The 24211-nt window shown below is 44.5% G+C and overlaps 1 protein-coding gene across 3 annotated transcripts in view; it reads left to right on the top strand.

Moving 5' to 3' along the window:
- Positions 1–19008, top strand: part of EDARADD (EDAR associated via death domain) — a gene marked incomplete at its 5' end in the record, with an annotated part of 57508 nt that extends 38500 nt beyond the window's left edge. For all 3 annotated transcript variants that reach the window (XM_082604694.1, XM_082604693.1, XM_082604695.1), the window contains 2 exons: positions 5055–5100; positions 18439–19008. In XM_082604694.1, the coding sequence (XP_082460820.1) occupies positions 5055–5100; positions 18439–18821 (429 nt within the window). In that variant the 3' untranslated portion in view covers positions 18822–19008. The remainder of the gene's footprint in view (positions 1–5054; positions 5101–18438) is intronic.
- Between the last annotated feature and the right edge of the window lie 5203 nt (positions 19009–24211).

Genomic DNA, 24211 nt, shown 5'->3' with positions numbered 1-24211 from the left:
ACATGGCTGTGCAGCTGTCAACACCATCATCTCCAGAACTTTTTCATCTTCCCAAACTGAAATTCTATCCCCATTAAACACTAACTCCCCATTCCCCCTTGCCCCACTCCCTGGTAATCATTATTTTACGTTCTGTCTCTTTGAATTTGTCTCCTCTAGGTAACGCATATAAATGGAATCATATAGTATTTGTATGTCTGTGACTGGTTTATTTCACTTATCATAATGTCCTAAAGGTGCATTCTTATTGTAGCATGTGTCAGAATTTCCTTCCTTTTTAAGGGTGAATAGTATTCCACATTTTGTTAATCCATTCATCTATTGATGGACATTTAGGTTGTTTCCAAAAACCCAACAGATGGCACTTGAACTTCACTCAGAATTAAAATGAGTCCTCTGAACAGAAATCTCTGAACAGAAAAGCTTTGGAACAGGACCCAATAAGGCCTTGACGAGGACAATTTGAAAGGAAACCAAGAATGACCAAAAAGCAGCTGGGACCCAGCTGAGATCAGATTTGTGAGCTCATGAATGTGTGAGGCTTGTCATTTCTTTTCCCCTGGCAATACTCAGCATTTAGAGCAAGACTGGTAGAGTAGAATCATGCAGAGCTAAGGACTGGCAAGGCCCACAGCTGACGGACACATCTAGGGTGTTTTTAAACGTATCACTAAGCTGGTTGACAGTGACTAGGTGACAGGAGCCAGGTGAGAAGGATGGATTGGGGGTGGAGGCGCCCAACTTGTGACCAAGGAGATGAGGCCAGAGAGCAGCATGGGAGGGAATGGGGGAGGGGTAAGGACAGCAGCTTGAAGAGCAGCATCCTCCGGTCTGGAGAACCCAGAGCCTGGGCTGTATTTAAGTCTTCCTTCCTCCCTCCCTCCCACTCACTTCCCCTCCCGCAGATCTTCTGTGTTACCTGTCTCAGACGCCTTTTAATCACTACGGGACAGCATGGACAAGACCCTTTGCCTCGTAATCTAGAGTCTAGTGCAGAAGAGATACTGCAAACCTCCCCACCCAGTGTGACGAGCGCCCTGGGGAGTGGCAGGTCCAGGATGCTGTGGGAGCACCCAGGGCCCGTCACCCAGACGGAGAGTTTGGAGAAGCTTCCTAGAGCTGGTGATGTCTAAGCCGAGGCTTCAAAGACAGGAGAAAATGAAGCAGCGCATTGGCTTCCACCACTCTGCTAGAGCTGCTTTCACAAACACTCTTCTCCTCACCAAACCGTATCTTCACATGGCCCTTGGAGCCCTGACCTTTTCTCTCCTCCTGTCTGACCTCCCTCCTCTGCTTTCCTTTCTCATTCCCTCCCTCACTACCGAAAGGTAGGCTGTTGGGTGCTCCTCAAGGCTGTGACCTCACTGCATGCCCTCCACGGCCTCTCTCCTCCCGTGACCATGTCAGCATCCATGTCTCTGTCTCCTGCCCCGGCCTCTTCCAAGGACCAGAGACATCCTCAGCTCCTGCCGAGATCTTGTCTCATCCATGTCATCCTCCAAACTCGCTCTTCGTCTCACCTCCGCTCGCTTGCCCACGTCCTGGCTGTATCCCTGCTGTGGCTCTAGCTTTATCCCTTCCTCTCCCAAAGGAGTGGTTTGGGGGCCTCATAATTCTTGCCTTTGAGTCAGTCATGCTTCCCCCCTCTCCCTCAAATGGCCTGGCCGTCCCACTCTCCCTGGGCGCGTGTTCCAGCTCTGATCCTCTACAGCTGTGAGGATGCCCTGCTTCTGGTGAGAGCCCTTCAGTGACTTCCATCTCCTGAGACTGGCTTTCAGGCCTCAGCCCATTTTTCCCACCTCATCTCCCTCCGTCACCCCCTCACTGCCTTTGCTTCAGACAAAACACCCTACAGGGGCCCCATCTGTTGCCGTTTCTTTTTGGGCTCACGTGGACCTCTGGCTAAAGGTCCTTTCCTCCCCATCCCCACTCTCCAGACCCTCATCAAGGCTCATCTCAGATGCCTCTGATTCGAAGAAAGCGCCTCTGGGTGTTTTTGTTGGAAGCAACCTCTGCCCTCTGACTTGATCTCTTTCTCCCTATTGAAGTGCACCATCTTCTGCCTTGTATTTTAGTTACTCGTGTGCGACTCTGTTTCCCCAGCATATCTGAGGGCAGGCCTTGAGGTCAAGGGTTCAGGTCCTTTTATCTTTGTAGGTGGATTCCCCCGAAGGAGCTTGTACCTATTAGCTACTCAGAAAAGAGGTAATGAATGAGGTTTCAGTAAGACCCTAAAAACCACAAAAATCAGTCTTTTCTGATTTCACTCTTACAAAACTAACCTAAAAAGTAGCATAACATAATAATCAGAGCAAGAATAAAGATCACAGATCTAAATTCTGTCCCCGTCAACCTTCACAAGTAATTCTGAGTCATGTTGCTCGTCTACATCCAGGTGATGAGTCTGTCCAGACACTGATTTTGGTAACATTTTCTCCAGATGATGAGAAATCAAGTCAGATATGCCATGTAATATGGTCTTTACTTAAAGGACAGTTCATGTTTTAGCAGGACCTCATTAGTACCACAAAAATCTGTCAAGTGTTAACATTTGTGTGTCTCGACACTGAAGGTCCTGTTTTTGCTTCTTCTGCACAAGTTTCCAATTCAGTGAGCAGAACCGTGACTGTGTTGATGGGAGGGCAAGCCTGCCTGGTCCTGCTGGAGCCGCGCAGATGCTAAAAGGCAGGTCTCCACACGACCGGGTGAATAATGAATAGTGGCCTTAACATCTCGGAGCTTCTGGGTTTCACCTTGCAGAAGTAAAAAATTGCAGAGAGAAATTTTTGTTCTTTTAGAAACTGCCCAAACTCTTACAAACTGTATATACATATGGTGAGCAGTTTGCTTTTTGTACTAGTGAAGATAGTGGGAAGGAACAGGACTCAAACAAAAACAGTATTGAGATGAGTTAGGGGACAAAATCTAGCTGGTAAGACATAGGAATACTTCTTTTTTTTTTTTTTAAAGAAGATGTTGGGGGTAGGAGTTTTTATTCATTAATTGATTAATTTTTGCTGTGTTACGTCTTCGTTTCTGTACAAGGGCTTTCTCTAGTTGTGGCAAGCGGGGGCCACCTTCATCGTGGCGCACGGGCCTCTCACTATCGCGGCCTCTCTTGTTGCGGAGCACAGGCTTCAGACACGCAGGCTGAGTAGTTGTGGCTCACGGGCCCAGTTGCTCCGCGGCATGTGGAATCCTCCCAGACCAGGGCTCAAACCCGCGTCCCCTGCACTAGCAGGCAGACTCTCAACCACTGCGCCACCAGGGAAGCCCAGGAATACTTCTTGTGTGAAAAAAAATTAGGATTGTAATTAGACCAGTGTCTATGCACTGCCGAGACGTGGGCATTTATGAGCTCCGAGCAAGGAGGAGGGCTTCTTAGGAGATTAACACGAAGAGACTGTTTAAAATGTTTGATACACCAGGGAGTTAACACATCATTAAGGATGACACTTTCAGAGACCTGGGAATGTGGAGCATCTTAGCGATAAGCGAATCTATCAGCCACCTCAATATACAAATAGGGGATCAGAAGCCAGTGCTGGTGAGTGATGTGCCTGAGGTTATGAGTGCAGCTGGACTTACACCCAGGGCTTTGACCCAACTCTTAGTGCTTCTTCTGCAATACTAGGGATGGAGGGGGTACCGTTAGCTGCTGAGAGATTTTAGCTTTATAAAGATGGAGTTAACATAGACATATACTAGGGTCAGTCTCCTCTGCTGACTTCATTGAAAACCCTTACACACGCACGCACGCACGCGCGCACACACACACACACACACACACACACACACTACAAGAAGATCAGGTAAATCCCTCCAGGTAGTATATCCTGTAACATGGCCTTGGTTGTAAAAATGGAACCTCAGGCACGCAGAAACACAATTACCTCTCAAGGGAATTGGTCGCTGCTTTTTAAGTTTCTCTTTGCTGCTTTGTAATATGTACTTAAAAAGTGTAATAGATACAGGAAAGAATTATAACCTGGACTGACAAACAACAAGCCCAACAAAAAGTAAATAGGAAATAAAATAAGGGAAATAGTCCATAATGTGAAATTTAAAAAAAAAACAGTAGGGCCTCCCTGGTGGCGCAGTGGTTGAGAGTCCGCCTGCCGATGCAGGGGATACGGGTTCGTGCCCCGGTCTGGGAGGATCCCATATGCCGCGGAGCGGCTGGGCCCGTGAGCCATGGCCGCTGAGCCTGTGCGTCCGGAGCCTGTGCTCCGCAACGGGAGAGGCCACAACAGTGAGAGGCCCACGTACAGAAAAAAAAAAAAAAAAAAAAAAAATAAATAAATAAATAAATAAAAATAAAAAAAAAACAGTAGCATGTTGTTATGTGCACTTATACTTTTTAAAAAAATAAGGACAGTAATTCATTTAACAAACATGTGTTGAGTGTCTCCTGTGTGCTGGGCATTGTTCTGGCCACGGAGGATCCAGCATGGAGAGCAAACAGGCAAGGGCCCCTGCCCTCCAGGAGCTTATATTCTAGGGAGAGACACATCATTCACTACCCATTTTTAAAATGTTTTTATTGGAGTATGGTTGATTTACAATGTTGTATTAGTTTCAAGTGTACAGCAAAGTGAATCTGTTATACATATATCCACTCTTTTAAAGATTCTTTTCCCATACAGGTAATTACAGAGTATTGAGTAGAGTTCCTTGTGCTATACAGTAGGTCCTTATTAGTTATCTATTTTATATATAGTAGTGTGTACATGTCAATCCTAATCTCCTAATTTATCCCTCCCACTGCTTCCCCCCCCGGTAAGCATAAGTTTGTTTTCTACATCGGTGACTCTATTTCTGTTTTGTAAATAACTTCATTTGTACCATTTTTTTAGATTCCACGTATAAGCGATACCATATGATATTTGTCTTTCTCTGTCTGCCTTACTACCCATTAAAATACCATTTTTAAGATCCATCCTCCTTCCCCCACCCACAGCTTTTGGTGGAAATTTAACTAAATTGGAAAATTGATAACATCTCTAATCATGTATGGGTATGGTTTTAACGAAGATTGCTTTTTGTTTTTTAAGGGAGAAGAAAATGGCTTTCCAGACAGTACTGGAGATCCCCTTTCAGGTAAATGATTGACTCTAAAGGTACCTGGGCTTCAGTGATAGCTAGTGTGGCTAAATTCAAGATCATTTGAGATGTTTATCATTAACCTTCAAAATCTGTATTACACACTAGAGAAACTTCCCAACCACACACCACAGTGAAGTGCAAAGAAATCTTACAGGATTTCACAAAAGCCTTCAGAGAGTATTTTCTCTGTGTTAACCCTCCTTCGGTTGGGCGGGGTATAGCAGGCTTCTCAAGTGGACGGGTTTAGGATCAGGTGAGGGTCGAACTGACCCTCCCTCCCTCTGAGTTCTGGGAGCCCAGTGTTGGCAGAGAACTTTGCCAGGTGGAAGCGAACAATGGGATGTAGGCAAACTGAGTCAGCGTGGGAAGGGCTGCTCAGCCGCCTGCTGCCCGCTTCCCTCCTCCGGCACTTAGGGAGCCAAAGGGGCCCCTCCTGACGTTAGACCATGTGCTGGTGCCCACCATTTTCTGCTTCTAGTGTGTTTAACCAAGAAACATTTAAAGTTTGTCTCCCCTGCCTCATCCCCCGCTGCCTTTTGTATTCTTTATTGTAAGATAGAAACTTTGGCAATGTTTAGATTCCTCATTAATTAATCATGGGGAAAATATGGAGTGAGCATTAAAATAAGCTACCAAAATAATAATTAGGAAAAAAAAACCTCACCAACATTTTAAAATATCTTTCAAAACACATATTGAATGGCCCTATTCATCAGGGGTTGGTTTGTTTCTTTTTTAAGGAAGGGTTGGTGACTCATAAAAGCCTTAGGATAATCTGTCATCAATCCCAGGCTGTGCCCAAGTAACAATGCTGAAAGTCAGAACTTGTGGTGCATAATCAATTTTTTTTCCTTAGAAATATGATGTTGGCAGTAGTTTTATCTCTGGGTGGTGAGATTCCAGGTGGTTTTTTGTCATGCAACAGATTTTTATTTCTTAAAGACCCACTGTGTGGCAGGCTCTCTAAGGAGGCCAAATGGCAAAGGTATAGTTCTGGAAGACAGAATTTGGGATTCTAGTTCCAGTTTAGCTACTGTCCTTCTGTGATTAGAGAAATCCAGGAGAAACTGGGCCAGGAGAACTTCCAGTGGCGCTTACCTACCAGGTTTCATGGGACGGGCCCAATGTCTGGGGTCCCATCCAGGCACCCAGTGGAACTCACCTTCTTTGGACCAGAATCCACCCCTACTAGAGGCTAAGGCCACAGGCTAATAATTTTCCCTCTTCCACAAATACTGCAGCAGACACAGGCTCAAATTAGAAGCACCTAGCTGAGTGAGGTGGAGGAGGGGAAAGCATCTTTGCATACAGGCAGAGGCAATTTTAATAATCTTTTCACTATCCTATATTTAAAAATTTCTAACATGAGTGGGTATCAGAAAAATCTACCCCCAGAACTTTAATCTGTATATACAAATGTATATATAACAAATGATCCAGTGTAGGCAAATACATACAATATGTGGTAAAATAACCAAGGAAATCTCTTAAAGGCTAACTGTGATGGGCCTGGGTGATGAGAACATGAAATTTTTTTTCCATATGCTCATCTGAGTTTTTAGATTTTCTGTGACAAGCACGTATTTCTTTTCTAATTAAAAAAAAACCTACATTTAAACTTTTTAAAGACTAACACCCTGCACTCTAATGTGAAACGTCAGCTAAAATGAGAATGAATCAAGTAAGTTGCTTAGGAATATCTATAAATCGTTCAAAGACTCTTATGAGTTAAGGTCATTAATAATCAAATTTCAGGTTGTCTCTAAAAATTTTTACCTGTGTCAAAATGACATGGAAGGGGCTTCCCTGGTGGCGCAGTGGTTGGGAGTCCGCCTGCCGATGCAGGGGACGCGGGTTCGTGCCCCGGTCTGGGAGGATCCCATGTGCCACGGAGCGGCTGGGCCCGTGGGCCATGGCCGCTGGGCCTGCGTGTCCAGGGCCTGTGCTCCGCGGCGGGAGAGGCCACAGCAGTGAGAGCCCCGTGTACCGCAAAAAAAAAAAAAAAAAAAAAAGACATGGAAGATTTTCAAAGAGAATAAACTTTTCACAGTGATAGCAGGTAGTATTACTGAGAGAAATTGTACTGCTGAAGTCAACAGCTGTACCACCCAGCACGATGCTTTGGCCAGAGGAGTGTACAGGTGTTTGGTTGGGTTTGGGTTTTTTTTCCCATAAACAAGCAAATGAGAGACATTGACTTATTGGCTTTGCTCTTGGAAAAAAGGGCAAAAGCAGATCCCTATATTTCCTCTTTGAATGAGAGTTGCCACCTAAGTAAGATTTATCTTATTGTTTTACTTACACTAATTTAGCATTTGCCATGTACCAGGCCCCCTTCAAGCACTTTTAGAGATATACTCAGAAAAAAAAGCGTTCATGACAACTCTGTGGGTCCAGTTATTTTCTTCACCAGGTGGATGCAACAGAAGTAGCCCTGGGTTCCGTGGCTGGTGCCCATCACATAGGTCCTAAGTGGGAGTCAAGCCCCAGGCCAGACCCAACACTCCCATCCCCACCAGACCAGGCTGCCTCTCTATTGGTCAGACGCATCGCCTGTGTAGCACACGTGTTGAATACCTGAGTGTCACACATGGGGGTGAAGGTCAGGCTTCCAGCTCAGAGTCTCCCTCTGGAACAAAGCCAAGGTCCACCCCGACTCCCACAGAGTCAGCCTCTGAGCCGCTGAAACACCTTTCCCAGAAGCTTGCTGCTTTCCCCGCATCAGGCCCTTGGTCAAGCCTTAACTCAGAGCCTGGCTTTTATTTAATTCTTGCAATTTGAAAACCTTAGTTACCTGCCATCCAGTTTATATCTGGTTAAAATAAGGACTATGGGGAGAACGGAGGGCTCTCGGATAGAAGGAGGGAATTGACCAGAGTGAGAAATGACAGTTTGTAATCAAGGAAAGAATAAGAGTACAATTCAGAATCAGCTACTACTAGAAAAGCAAAGCCCCCTGGGTGGAACCGTTGAATACAGAAGCAAGCCCTCAGGAGACATTAACATTTTACAATGTTTTCAGGCAATTTTTCAAAGTGAAAACATTTGGGCATTAAAGGAATAAACCTCAGTTATAAAAACAAACAAACAAAACACACAAAACTCCCAAATAGTAAAGTTAAAAACCTCTTCTTGTTCTCCCTTCTGGTGGTGGTATTTATCACCTGGACCATGACCCGCCTCCCCATCTATTCTCCACAGTTACCTGTTTTTCAAGACTGACTTTTCTGACGACCTTGTATAATTCAGCAGTTGCCTCATCTAAACCTAGTTTCCCCATAGAAGTGAATGTACAATAGGATTTTCATTTTTTTCAAATTAGGTCCATAAAGTGACACTTACTAAATATGTTTGTGTCACATAATTTCAGAATTTATGTAAAATTCTGTGTTGAATTTTAACCTGGGTCCTTTCTTATGTGTGTTTCTTTTTCTTTAAACGTGCCTTCTACACTCCAGTTTTGTTTGATGACAGAATGCCCTGCGTGGTTTACTAGCCAGGATCCATCCAGTTTGTCAGTTAGCCTCCCCAGGGATGTTAGCAACTTGATGTCTTCTTAAAGGGGTATTTCAGAGAGGGAAAATGAAACCATATTGTTTTTCCCTTTGGTTAAGAGATCAAACACCCACCAAAAGCCCTTGGGTCAGTTTCTTAATAGATAAAAATAATTCTTCATCATTTTCCAGCTCATATCAAATAACTACCTCTGATGAGTCGTGTGGTATGTGGGCACCCCAGTGATTTCTCAGAGCCATAAACTGGCATTTTAAATATATTTATTTCCAACCACATTGGACACCACACACAGAAAAAAGAGTGAATTGACACCCTTAACAAACATAACTGCAGAAGTATTTGACTGTAGTTTGACACTTGTTGGTATTTTCCAAATCTCATAATTAATAGACACCTAGGAGAGAGTTATTTTATTTTAGAACCACAATGTTTTGCTGTTTGCAAAGCTGCCAATACAAAATGTTTACTATTTAATTGTTTGAGCTAACTCAAGACCTAGTTATCATGAGGAGCATTATTATAAACGATCTGAGAGCCAGCAGTGGCACTGAGCGCTTTGGAGGAAAACACCCGTGTGGTAATAGCTCTTGAAAAGCCAGGACGTACAAGATAAAACAGCACGTCCCCTGCAGGGAGGTACATTAAGTCAATCTGTGATCCACTGCTGACATCCTGACTGAAGCAATTTTCTAGGCTCAGCCAGTCATGACCCTTGTGAATTCTGTGTCTTGTTCCAATTAACTGTTAATTGACCAGCATTTTATAACCTGCCAGCCTCAAACTTGAGAGTTAGACACTGCATCATTGGACACGAACTGTTTCTTACTTTGCTTTAAATGGCATAGACATACCTTGTCGATGAACATGCTTGATTTCTGAACTCTTCTTTAAGGTTTGATGTAAAATGTGTGTGAGAGAGAGGATGAAGAATAGGGGGAGAGGGGCAAAAAAAGCCCCGTAGGAAAATCCATTCTGCTTATGAGCGTAGGGAAGTATTATCTATCCACAGACTCCTAATCACCAAGCAGACACAGTATCTTTCAAAAAGAAGTAGCTGTCATTCTAAAATCTACTCTTGGCAGGCCCTTCTGACTAAGAACTTACTCTGTAGATGTCTTTAAGGCAATGGTTTTCAACCCTGACTGCACATTAGAATTGTCAGGAGAGCTTAAAAAAAATTCCCATGTCCTGCCTGCACCCTGGACCAAATAAATAAGGATCTTGTGGGTGGCACCAGACATCAGGATTTTGTAAATCTCTGCAGGAGGGGCAGGGTAAGGGGGGTCAGAGAGTTCCATTTTTTGGCCAAGGTTGAGAACCACTGCTTTAAAAAAGGCTGTTGGTTATGGTTCCTTACCCGTAGCTACTAATTTTTTTTTTTTTTTTTTTTTTTTGCGGCACACGGGCCTCTCACTGTTGTGGCCTCTCCCGTTGCGGAGCACAGGCTCCGGATGCGCAGGCTCAGCGGCCATGGCTTACGGGCCCAGCCACTCCGTGGCATGTGGGATCCTCCCGGACCGGGGCACGAACCCGTGTCCCCTGCATCAGCAGGCGGACTCTCAACCACTGCACCACCAGGGAAGCCCTACAGCTACTAATTCTTTGTTGCATACTTACCACGCACTAGGATGAGGCTTTAAGGGATGATATCATTTAATCCTCTCAACAACCTAATGAAATAGGTATCGCTCTCGCTGTTCAGAGAGGGAGGCCATGGTGTTAGCAAGCTCAGTAACCTGTCCAAGCTGCACACCCGCACAGCCTCGACTGTATTGACGGTCGGCACGCCTCTAAAGCTCATGTGGATAACCTCTGTGGTACTCAGTGTACTCTGTCTCCATAGCAGCCAGCCATCTTTCTTCTGCCTTGTATATACTCAGCACTAAAAAACTTTCAGTTCGTCTGAAAATCTCTAGATAGCTCTTCATAGGCTGCCCAGAGGTTTCTAATTTGACTGTTTCTCCGTGTCCCATTCTTCATTCATTTGATTTACTCAGCAGACATTATTGAGTGCCTACTATGTGCCTGTAAGGAAGTGGTGACATCAGACATCTACATCCCTTTCCTCTTGGAGCTTATATACTAGTTGGGAGTGACAGACAATAAACACAAATAAGTAATTTCATATGGTGGTAGGTGCCTTGAGGAAAATAAATGAGTACAATGGGTTTTGCCTGCAGGGAAAGGATGCTTCTTTAGCTAAGAATGTGCACCAAGGTCTAAATAATGCAAAGAAGCCAGCCATGTGGAGATCTGAGGAAGGAGGACTCCAGGGGACAGAACTAGTTGGTGCAAAGGTCCTGAGGCGGCATTGAGCTTAGTGTTCTAGGGACAAGTGTGGGCAGTGAGGAGCAGTAGAAAATGTGGTGAGCTAGGAGGTGTCAACAGAGGCCAGATGACATGGGGATTCTTTTTTTTCCAATCTACTTAAAAAAAAATAAATGTAAAACCTAACATCATTAAATAACATTTACATAAGACTTGACAAAAATGCTTTCACATCATTTATCTCATTTCATTCATGAGCTATAGGAATTATTATCATCTCCATTTGATAGATGAGGAATCTAAAGTCCATGGATGTTAAGTGCCAGCTGGGAAGCTGGAGCACCGGGGTTTGATGGGCCCCATCTGATACACATGCAGAATCGGATGCTTCAGGATTATGTGCGTAAAGGACTCAGTGTAGGGCCGGTTATACGTTAGGCATTTGATAAATGACAGTTACTGTGGTGATGAAAATCGCTGAGAAATTTGGCCCTTTCTCCACTGATAAATTCTTCCTTAGTTTAAGCCAGTACTCAAACTGAACTTACAGAGGGCAAGTCCTTCCAGGGTTTTGGCCGCTACAATAAGAAGTCATCATAAATTAATGGTGTAATACATTCTTGTTTTGCATCGGTGGAAAATACCCAAGTCAAGTGTCAAAATATGACAAGTGAGGACCCTACTTGTTAGAGAATCTAAGTGAATATTTATACATAATTAACTTCTCTTTTCTCAATAACACTCTCCTTTCCTTCCCCCAAATCTAGAATCAATCCGTCTTTTTGTATTTGAAGACCAATTCTGTTCTATTTCCCACCATATCTGTTAACTGCCAGCAGACATCAGCAACATTCTCTTCCCTTTACTAGTAATTCTCTCTTCAGGTCCTAAAATTCATCAAACAGTAGTAAGAAACCTACCTTGTCTCCTGAGGAGAAAGCACAGTTCTCATTCATTCATTTAGTAAACAGTTTTTGAGTTTCTGCTGTACAGCCACCCTGTGCTAGCTATTGAGAAGCATCAAATAATAATCCCATTTTTCCCCATTTCTGATGAAAACTTCTTTGGTCCTGAGTCTGTCTCTCTCCACAATTGTTTCTTCCCCAAGGCATGACCCAATCTTTCCTTTCATGTGCACTGTTACATGATAGGTGTTTATAGCAGGGCAGGACAAAATGTGTTTCATAGGAAAAGAAACACATTTCTCTGTTTAAGTCCTCAGAGAGCTAATTATAGTTTATGATTCTAAAAGGCAACTTTAAATTCACAACTGTTGGCAGTTTCGGTAGATTCCAGTTCACTAAATGGCTTAGCATTTGTGTCATTGAAAATACAAAAGGAGGGCTTCCCTGGTGGCGCAGTGGTTGAGAGTCCGCCTGCCGATGCAGGGGACACGGGTTCGTGCCCCGATCCCGGAAGATCCCACATGCCGCGGAGCGGCTGGGCCCGCGAGCCATGGCCGCGGAGCCTGTGTGTCCGGAGCCTGTGCTCCGCAACGGGAGAGGCCACAGCAGTGAGAGGCCCGCGTACAGCAAAAAAAAAAGAAAATACAAAAGGAAAACATCAATAGGCTTTTTGACACATCATATATTTTAAAACAAACTGATAATTTTGTAGTCTATGTAGTTGTTCAAAGAAATAGAAGCTTCTTATATACTAGAAGGCTTAGAGGAGCTTCACAGAACCCTTAATGATGTTTTCATTCTTCTTCTTGACACTAAAGGAGAAAACATTGCCAACCCTGAGTCTTATGGAGGTAATACAAAGCAGACTTTCAGACACTAATACATTTAATTCTGGACTTAGAGGGGTAAATCCTACTTTATTTTTCTGTGACATTTAAAAAATATTTTTAAGTAGCCAAATAAACACAGTAACTATAGAAAATTAGGAACTATCCATTGTTAACGTTGTTATATGTACTTCCAGGTTTTTTCTGTGCCCATGAATGTGTGCATAACATATACTTTATGTGGATATAAATGACCGTATTATTTTGTTTTTACAAAAACTGAATTATACATACCCTTTGGTAAGCTGCTTTCTTTTCCACTTGACAGAATATTATTTTGACCCTACCTTTAAACTTTTTTTTTTTTTTTGCGGTACACGGGCCTCTCACTGTTGTGGCCTCTCTGGTTGCGGAGCACAGGCTCCGGATGTGCAGGCTCAGCGGCCATGGCTCACGGGCCTAGCCGCTCCGCGGCATGTGGGATCTTCCCAGACCGGGGCATGAACCCGTTTCGCCTGCATCGGCAAGCGGACTCTCAACCACTGAGCCACCAGGGAAGCCCCTGACCCTACCTTTAAATAAGGGCAAAGAAAATTGCACAGTTTCCCCCTTTTACTGCAAAACCACCTTCACCATTAGACAGTTCTTTTTTTTTTTTAAATAAGTAAACTTCTGTCCCACCATGCAGCTAAAGTCTTATTTCTTTGTATACTGTTATTAATGAAGCTGAAGAATAACTCTCACTATATTACATGTAAATGTAATTCAACATTTTAGAACTGTAAGATGTGGGACATACTGTGGAAGGATATGGATCTGTTCTCAGGGCATTTAAGGTAAATGAGGAAGAAAAACAACAACAAAAACCATACAGAATATCTCACTGCAAGGCAGAGTCAGGAGATGCAAACAAAATGATGGGATTCTGGATGAGACAGCATTCTAGGCAGGAGCTGGGGGATTTCATGAAGGGGTGTATCTGAGATGGGTTTTTTTTAATATATATAAATTTGTTTTATTTATTTATTTTTGGCTGCATTGGGTCTTCGTTGCTGCGTGTGGGCTTTCTCTAGTTGCGGTGAGCGGGGGCTACTCTTTGTGTGGAATGTGGGCTTCTCATCACGGTGGCTTCTCTTGTTGCGGAGCACAGGCTTCTAGGCACGCGGGATTCAGTAGTTGTGGCTCGCGGGCTCAGTAGTTGTGGCGCACAGGCTTAGTTGCTCCATGCCATGTGGGGTCTTCCAGGACCAGGGTTCGAACCCGTGTCCCCTGCATTGGCAGGCGGATTCTTAACCACTGCACCACCAGGGAAGCCCTGAGGTGGGTTTTATAGAATGGATGAAGTTCAGTAGCTGAAGGGAAGCCCAGTTAGAGGAAGTTCAGTGAAAGGGAGAGAGAAAGAAGAGAGATAGATAACTGATCAGAGAGAAAATACCAGAAAAGGCATGGAGGAAATCTTTGTTAATTTCCACCTATGCAACTGACAAAGATTTTTTAAAAGTAATATTTGGTGCTGACAAAAGTGAAGTGAGATAAGCACCATCACTATACTCTGTTTGGAGTATAAATTGGTACAGCATTTATTTCTGGAAAGCAATTTAGCGTATATGCATTGATAGCCTAAAAATGCTCGTAACTTTTGGCCTAATAATCCCATTACTGGTGAGATGGTTAAAGATGTGCCCCAAATTTTTATATGTAAGGATCTGCATCGAACTGTTCCTCATAGTCATGAAAATATGGGAAAACCCTAAATGTTCAAGTGTATACAAAATTCACAATTGTATATAATTTTTAAATGTTCTACACTGAGCTTATATTAGTTTTCTTCTTTTCTTTTAATTAAACTTTGAAGAAAAGGAAAATACAGGTTGTCTGTTCGGGGAACTGAGTAGTCCCCCTTCTCTGGAGCACAGATTATATTCAAGGAATTCACGGGGAATAGTAAGAGAGGTGTGGAGAGCTTCCAGGGGAGGCTGGGACCCTGGTAACTGGTTGGATAGAGAGAAGAAATCTGTAAGGATGCTGGGGAACTTCAAGTGTAAATAGGGGACTTGAGGTGCTTTGTGTGCATAGCAGGAGAAATTTAAGTATTGTTTCGGGTCCTTTGAGTTGGAGATGTCTTCTGAACATCAAGAGGAGCTTTCCAGTAGTCAGTTCTGGAGCCCAAGCGAGTGGGTAGGGCTGACCATTCATTTATTCACTCACTCATTCAGCCCACGTTGGTTAAGCATTTACTATATGCCGAGGGCTGTACTGGGTCCTGCAGATGCAAAAAGAAAGGGTCTTCTATTCTAGTAGGAGAGTTTTGTAGAGGTTGTTGGGAGTGGAGAAGGTGACCAAAGGGAGAGAGAATGTGGAAGGGGAAAACTTCAGGCTGAGAACAGTGCTAGAGCGCTTCCTTGGAACTCCCAAGGACTCAGCCATGAGACAGGCTAGGATCTTAGCATATCAGGCTGAGAAGAGAAGGGATGTGTCCAGGACATGGTAGGGTATGCCTGGGGATATGGAGCTTGGCTTTCAGAAGGAACCTTCAGGGAAAACACAGCCTGCAGTGCAATAGACAGTGTCCAAAGGGGCAAAAGAGTCTTGGGCCCAGTTCCAGAGGCAGCCAGATCCAAGGGGAGCTGGTGTGATGGGGGCGTCAGCAGCAGCAGGAGGTCTGGGTGATCCTCAAAGGCAGGTGGGGATGTGCTTCTCTGGACTTTTCTACCCCATCAGAACTGGACTCTGGCCCACAGTTGCAGTGTAGGGAACTGGGTCCAGTCTCTACAGGGTTTGGCAAGAACTAGGCTGGGTCAGATGCTGCTCAAAGCCAAAGAAGGTGAAGATTAAGAACATGATGAGGCATTGGAAGCAACGGGTTTTGAATTCTCCTTCTAGAAGTTTAATAGTAAATTGGGGCTTCCCTGGCGGGTGGTTAAGACTCCACGCTTCCACTGCAGGGGCCACGGGTTCGATCCCTGCTCAGGAAACTAAGATCCCACGTGCCGTGTGGTATGGCCAAAAGAATAATAATAATAGATACATTTTTTTTTTTTTTTTTTTTTTTTGCTGTACGCGGGCCTCTCACTGTTGTGGCCTCTCCCGTTGCGGAGCACAGGCTCCGGACGCACAGGCTCAGCGGCCATGGCTCACGGGCCCAGCCGCTCCGCGGCATATGGGATCCTCCCAGACCGGGGCACGAACCCGTATCCCCTGCATCGGCAGGCGGACTCTCAACCACTGCGCCACCAGGGAGGCCCAATAGATACATTTTATAAAAACAGTAAATTAGAGTTAAGAGAAAGTCACTTCAGTGAGTTATGAAGCTAGAGGAGGGCAGTTTGAGGTGTTTTTTTTTTTTGCGGTATGCGGGCCTCTCACTGTTGTGGCCTCTTGCGTTGCGGAGCACAGACTCCGGACGCGCAGGCTCAGCGGCCATGGCTCACGGGCCCAGTCACTCCGCGGCATGTGGGATCCTCCCGGACCGGGGCACGAACCCGTGTCCCCTGCATCGGTAGGCGGACTCTCAAGCATTTGCGCCACCAGGGAAGCTCGAGGTTCTTATTTATTTATTTATTTATTTATTTGCGTTACTCGGGCCTCTCCCTGCTGTGGCCTCTCCTGCTGCGGAGCACAGACTCCGGACGCGCAGGCCCAGCGGCCATGGCTCATGGGCCCAGCCGCTCCGCGGCATGTGGGATCCCCCCAGACCGGGGCACGAACCTGCGTCCCCTGCATCGGCAGGCGGACTCCCAACCACTGCGCCACCAGGGAAGCCCTGAGGTTCTTATTTTTTATGATAGAGGAGCCCTGTACATATTTGTAGATGAAGGAAAGAGGATCAGTAGAGTTGGGTGGCTGGAGATGAGGGGAAGGAAAGGAGATATTTGACGAAACAAATCATGGGGAAAGAAGTGAGGAGTGGGCTCAAAGGCGTAAGTGAAGCTTGGCAAAGAGGAGGGTCACTCCACTGCTAAGCCTTCTCTATGCTAAACAATATATTTATTAATGTAATACATTGTTTTAGTTATCATAGAAATACACCACCACTAGAGAAAGTTTGGAAAATAGAAACATAATCCTACCACATTAACCACAACAGCTATTATAACTTTTGTACATTTCCTTCCATAGTAATATTAAGAGACTTTTTCCATAGTTGTAATGAGTACATAAATTCCTCACATCTTGCGTTTTCCACTTAATGTGAGAGCACAAACATTTTCTAGGTTGCTACGTAGTCTTCATAATTACTTAAATAATATCCCATCAAATAGTACAATAAGTTATTCCACTAGTCCCCTAACTTTTTAAACTGTTTTTTTAAAAATGGATAATATGAATAAACTGTAATTAAAATGTTCGTGTATATACATATTCTAGATGATCTCCTTAGGCTGGATTCTCAGAAGTTACGTTAGTAGGTCAAAGAGCATGAACATAATTTTCACGGCTCTTGTTATCTTTTACTGCGTGCTTGCCTCAAAATTGCTGGTTCTCAATCTTACAGTCACCAAAGTGAGTCCTTTTTTCTGAGATCTTTACTTTCCTAAATTGGGAGGTCCACACGGCTCAGTGTAGAAAAGGTCATCATAACCTCCCAGAATTTTCCAAGCCAGTGATCTCTAGTGTCACCTTTAGCTGTTAATGTCCCTGGTCAGAGGCGTCAGGAGACCCAGTGCTGTTGCATATTTTAAGTTGCCTGGGTTGCCATGCTGTACAGACCCTGCTTACAATTTTACTATAACTGGTTTGCCTCTGACCTACTAACCTCTGACCTACTCACCACTTACCTACTAACTTCACCCTCCTGCTAACGTGCTGCCGGGTACTGCATGAGGCCAAAGATGACCGATGGGGAAGTTTGTCCTTCCTCCGCTCTGGGGCTGCTCTTGCTGAGGCTGAGCTCAAAGCCACCCACTCGTCCCACCTGCTGCGCACCTCAGGGTGTTGGCTCCACTTCAAAGGCAGCCCCATGGGTGAAGAAAACAGAGATAAAGGCAAAGGCATGATAAGGTGGCCATAAATCTAAAAAGTAAGTTTTCTGGCATTATCAATTATCAGTCATTTTCAAATACACATATGGAGTGGATATTCCAGTTTTGGGTGTGTGTGTATTTTTTTTTTTTTTTTTTTGGCGGTACGCGGGCCTCTCACTGTTGTGGCCTCTCCTGTTGCGGATGCACAGGCTCAGCAGCCATGGCTCATGGGCCCAGCCGCTCCGCGGCATGTGGGATCCTCCCGGACCGGGGCACGACCCCGTGTCCCCTGCATCGGCAGGCGGACTCTCAACCACTGCGCCACCAGGGAAGCCCTATTTTTTTTTTTTAAAGACCTTTTAAAGAATTATGCAATCCTTTACACCCTCACATGCTGTGCTTGGCTTTAAGAAGCTGTCAGGGCTGACTTGTAACTTGGAAGGGGTGAGGGTTGAGAGCAGGCGAGGAGGGCTGGTTTCTCGTGAGATGAAGAGTCCGACAGCCCTGGACTGGCAGTTTGCCCACGGAGAAAGCCCTGCTCCTCGGGGCCCTCGTCTGGCCAGCAGTCTCACAGATGCACAGCCTGGGCGACAGAGAGTCTCAGAAAGAAAGGAAAACTGGCTTTATAAAATCTTGCCACCGCTTCCGGCAAAGCAGCCACCCTTGGCCATAAAGAAGAACACGTTATTGGTGAGTATGTAGAAATGAGTATCCTGAAATATCTCTGTAAGATGCGCTGTTGTACTTACACTGATGCTATGAACCTTTCAGCGGGAAAGTAAAGCACGGAAGAGATGAGCGCGCCTCTTGGGCCTCTTGCTGACACGTGGACCGTATCGTTTGTCCCCGCAGATATAAGCAAGGACGCGTCCTGTGCAGAAAACTGTACCTGTTCATCCTGCTCGCTCCTGACCCCCACCATCAGCGACTTGCTCAATGACCAGGACTTACTAGACGTGATCAGGATAAAGCTGGATCCCTGTCACCCAACAGTCAAAAACTGGAGGAATTTCGCAAGCAAGTGGGGCATGCCCTACGATGAACTGTGTTTCCTGGAGCAGCGGCCCCAGAGCCCCACCCTGGAGTTCTTACTCCGCAACAGTCAGAGGACGGTGGGCCAGCTGATGGAGCTCTGCCGGCTCTACCACAGGGCCGATGTGGAGAAGGTCCTGCGCAGGTGGGTGGACGAAGAATGGCCCAGGAGGGGGCGTGGAGAGCACCCCAGGAACTTCTAGACCTCAGCTCCCTCTCGTCGGCCTCTTCGGACAGTGAGCCGAGCACAGGTTAAGGAGCAATGTGAATCTGTTCTTTTTTAAGTTTAGGCAAAGGACGTGGGGCAGCGGACCTTGGTTTTCCCCAAAGCTGGTGGTTTTGTGGAGGGTAGGGTATGTTTTTGGTGGCGGATTTTCCTTTAGTTTTGCACATCTGTTTTTATTTAATATTTGAATCTGGAATTGGGAAAAATATGTTGTAGGCTTCTATAGGGACCAGGGCCAAAGCTACAATCAGAGTGGATTCATGCCATGATGAAAATAAAAGTATCCTCTCCCTTAAAAACTGAAGACTGAAGTCAGAACTAAAAGTCATCATCCACAAGATCCTTTATGATTAGTGACACTCCCACAGCTTAGAAGAAAACCACAGAGAGAAGTTTCCCTTTAGTCTGTTACTCTTTTTGTTGTAAAGTACTTAGGTGAATTCACAGGCTGCTGGCATTGCGTGGTGATACTCTTCAGGACACATGCCGTCTTTCTTATTCAAATACTTGTATAATCTGTGCACTATCAAAGAGGACTTTGCTTGAGTGTTTTTGAAAGAAATGCAAAAACCGATGGTGATTGGGAGGACAGAGTCAGGAGTTAGCAGGGTAATAAGGACCATGGGAAAGGTGTTGACAAAGAATAGGCCCTTTCGGTACCCTTGGCTGTTTAAAAATTAATTTAATATTTACTTTTAGGTCTTGTATATCAGGCTGAGTGTTTCACCCCCGAGAGAAAGCTCAGTTAAGAAATAAAAACTACCTGGCCTGTGGGTGAAATGCAACCCCGTCTAGCACCGACTACCCCACCTTAAAACAGGGCCCAATAATACTACACAGCACTTTAGCGAAGAAAGAGAAATCTTTACTGGTGATACTGGGAAGGAAGCTATGCATTAAAACCTAAACTTCAAAGGATTTTAAACCAAGTGAAAAATTGGGTCCAAAGACTATCCCCTGTTCTCGTTTGATGGTTTACTGTGGAAGGTGGTGTGGATGGGAGCGTTTGTCATTAGAGAGAATTTTCTAGGTTTGGGGGGTGGGCGGGGGGAGGGAGAGAAAAGCCTTGGTTTACTTGACAAGTTCATAGAAGTGCTATTTGGTTTTGGCTATAGGTTTAGAAAATTAAGGCACTTTGTCCAATTTGGGAGGATTCTGTTTAAATCCCTGACTAAAATATGCAAAAATGATGAATGACATTGATTGGAGTACAAGGGAGATTAGGATTAACTCAAAAGAAAGTTGTTTCCTAAACCACTGACATTTTTTCCCCACTAGCAGTTACAGCCGTTTTTATGAGATTGCTGGTATATAGTCAGCCTCACTGTCAAATGTAAACACTAAACTTGCAAAATTACTATAGAGACTTACTCAGCACTTCTGATGCAGTCAGTGCGAGTCACACCTAGCTCGTCTTATCAGATTTAGCAGATAAATGTCAGGTTTATCAAAAGATGTACTCAAAGTAACAGCCAGGAATAAAATGTAGAGATTTTAAAAAATAGAGTCTTTTGCAACTTGACGTCCAGTGAGTGGTTGCTATATATTGATTGTCAGCCGTGTTCCAGGCACCATACAGAGCTTGTAAGGGCGGTCTTATCTTCTAGGAGTTTGATTTTATGTACCGTGTTCTCATTAGGCTACATGTGACATGTTCTCATGTGTTAGCCCAGAATGTACTGTGGGAAAGTATAGGTGAGCCTTTGGCATTTATTATAGACACTTTAGGGAAATGGAACTGAAAGGTTGTGATTATTTAGTGTTTTGTGGTACCAGACCCTCCTTGCATCCTGACACCACCTTGGGATAGAAGGAGCGGGTCCTAGCCTGACAGACATCCTGCTCACTGCTGCCTGGCCAGGAGCCACCAGTGAGTCCCTTCCCTCCCCTTGCAGCTGGGGACTCCCTGCACTCCTCCCTTCACAGTCCTCTCCGCCCGGACAGACTTGTCACCTCAGCTCAACCCCAGCCTGCGGGGTCTGTGACCACCTTAGAGGCAGTGGGGGAGGGGAGAGGGCAGAGAATGGGAGGGAAACCCCCTTTCTGCTCCTTTCCCCAGCCTGCCCCTTCCTCCTCGCCCTCCAGGCCTTGACCTCCAGATGGCACCTCCACCCCCAGCTTGAGCATCATCCTGTGGAGGGAGGGTGGGAAGGCTTTCCTTATCTACACAGTCTCCCTCCACCTGCAGTAATGAAGGGCATCCTGGGAGGAGGCGATGGAAGGGCCACTCTTGGTGGTCAGAACGGCAGCTGAAGGAGATGGGCTTCTGACTCCCTCCAGTAGGGCCACAGCTGCAAATAGAAACCAAGAACCAGTTCCTAACATCCCCGACTTGAAATCCAGAAAATGATGAAAATTTTCTCATGGAAACACTGTTGGTGATCAGGCTCTGTAGAATGGACAGTTCTGTGCTTCACAAATTCCTGAATTAACAGCTTTTTGTGGGCTGACTTGTGGGCTGACTTGGGGACACTGGTCCCTACTGGCACTGCTTCTGTGGGACATGTTTCCAAAATTCCAAACTTCAGATTTCAATCTCAAAACTGACTTTAGGCAGAATTTATCCTCATAGATTTCTTGAACATGGATGGCTCTTGTTCATAAGTGTCAGCTGAACTTATCTTTGAGTTGGATCAAAAACGTTAAGACACAGAATTCAGGTGGATTAGCTATGGGCAGAGCTAAGCACGCTCCTTATCTTTTTTTTTTTTTTTTTTTTTTTGGCTGCATTGGGTCTTTGTTGCGGTGCACGGGCTTCTCATTGCGGTGGCTTCTCTTGCTGCGGAGAACAGGCCCTAGGGCATGTGCGCTTCAGTAGTTGCAGTGTGTGGGCTCAGTAGTTGTGGCTCGCGGGCTCTAGAGTGCAGGCTCAGTAGTTGTGGCGCACGGGCTTAGTTGCTCCGCGGCATGTGGGATCTTCCCGGACCAAGGATCGAACCCATGTCCCCTGCATTGGCAGGCGGATTCTTAACCACTGTGCCACCAGGGAAGTCCTGTCCTTTATATTCAGGAATTACAGAAAAACTGTGAGACCACAGAGCACCACCCACTCATCTCTCCATTTGGCGGCAATAGTTTGAAAGCCCTGATGGCTAATAATTTCCATCACTGGCTATGAAAGCTTAAATTTCTATTATAATTGCATAGGGGACGTGCCAGGGTAGAAGGGATTTTTTTTAAATACGGGATTTGATAAAAATGTGTTGTTTTAATTTCACTCTACCATTATTTGCTCATATTGACATCTGTATATATTGGCATTTACCTTATGAAAAGTTTTAATTATTAAGAGTATGATATTAGCAGAGAGAGATTTAACCAAATATTGTTTTTAATTAAAGTTCATTCGGATTCTAGACCTTGACCAAATGGAGGATGACTTTTATTTGTGTTACATACAGAAATATCAGAAGTAAATCTCAACTAAAGTAGAACTATAATTCAATTGTGAAATAACCCAAAATAACTTTGTTTAAAGTTAATTTTTAGCAAATAAATACTGTAAAAGCATAAATATGCTGATATTGGGTTGGCCAAAAAGTGCCTTTGGTTTTTAAGTAAAAATAAAGGACACATTTTTCATTTTCACCAAAAACTTTATTGAACAACATATTCACCCTTTTGTTTCACTACCTTCTGCCATTTTTCAGGCAACTTCATAATTCCATCTTCCCAAAACTTTTTATCTTTTTGAGCAAAGAACTGTTCCAGGTGCCTTTTACAGTCTTCCAGGGGATTGAAGTTTTTTCCATTAAGAGAATTTTGTAAAGACCTAAATAAATGGGGCTTCCCTGGTGGCACAGTGGTTAAGAATCTGCCTGCCAATGCAGGGGACATGGGTTCGATCCTTGGTCTGGAAAGATCCCACATGCCGTGGAGCCACTAAGCCTGTGTGCCACAACTACTGAGCCTGCACTCTAGAGCCCGCGAGCCACAACTACTGAGCCCACAAGCTGCAACTACTGAAGCCCACATGCCCTAGGGCCCGTGCTCCGCAGCAAGAGAAGCCACCGCAATGAGAAGCCCATGCACCACAAAAAAGAGTAGCCCCCGCTCACCGCAACTAAAGAAAGCCCACACACAGCAATGAAGACCCAATGCAGCCAAAAATAAATAAATAACTATATGAATTTTTAAAAAAAGACCTAAATAAATAGAAATCTGAAGGTGCAATGTCTGGTGAATACAGTGGATGAATCAGAACTTCCCAGCCAAGCTGTAACAGTTTTTGCCTGGTCATCAAAGAAACGTGGTCTTGCGTTATCCTGATGGAAGAGTATGCATTTTTTGTTGACTAATTCTGGATGCTTTTCGTCGGGTGCTGCTTTCATTTGGTCTAATTGGGAGCAGTACTTGTTGGAATCAGTCGTTTGGCTTTCCGAAAGGAGCTCATAATAGAGGACTCCCTTCCAATCCCACCATATACACAACATCACCTTCTTTGGATGAAGACCAGCCTTTGGTGTGGTTGGTGGTGGTCCATTTCACTTGCCCCACGATCTCTTCCATTCCACATTGTTGTACAGTATCCACTTTTGATCGTCCGTCACAATTTGTTTTAAAAACGGAACGTTCTCATTACTTTAAGTAGAGAATCTCATGCGGAAATACAGTCAAGAAGGTTTTTTTCACTTATATGGAACCCAAACATCAAAGCGATTAACATAACCGAGCTGGTGCAAATCATTTTCAGTGCTTGATTTGGATATTTTGAGTATGTCGACTATCTCCTGCGTGGTATAATGTTGATTGTTCTCAATTAATATTTTGATTTGATCACTATCAACTTCAATTGGTCTACCTAACTGTGGAGCATCGTCCAGTGAGAAATCTCCAGCACGAAACTTCTCAAACTACTTTTGACATGTTTGATCAGTCACAGTACCTTTTCCCTACACTGCACAAATCTTTTTGTGCATTTCCATGCATTTTTACTTTTCTTGAAATAGCAAAGCATAATATGCTGAAAATGTTGCTTTTTTCCTTCCATCTTCAATATTAAAATGGCTACACAAAAATTCACCAATTTTGATAAGTCTTTTTAAAATGCATGCTGATATGACAGCTGTCACATACAATCTAACAAAATTGTTTTGAATGAAGTTAAAGACAGCTAAGTGCTACTAGAGTCATCTTACGGAAAAAAACGAACGAACCTATTGGCTAACCCAATACTTTACAAAGGCAAAAGTGGAAAGAAAGGAAATTATTTAAGTTCATTAATACTTAAGAGCTTTGAGCTTCCCTGGTGGCACAGTGGTTAAGAATCTGCCTGCCAGTGCAAGGGACACGGGTTTGAGCCCTGGTCCAAGAAGATCCCACATGCTGCAGAGCAACTAAGTCCGTGCGCCATAACTACTGAGCCTG

The sequence above is a fragment of the Mesoplodon mirus genome (genome assembly GCF_964341445.2).
Source record: "Mesoplodon mirus genome assembly, chromosome: 2".
Lineage (NCBI taxonomy): Eukaryota > Metazoa > Chordata > Mammalia > Artiodactyla > Ziphiidae > Mesoplodon > Mesoplodon mirus.
The sequence above is the reverse complement of the archived record's forward strand: the minus strand, read 5'-3'. Positions and strand labels throughout refer to the sequence as shown.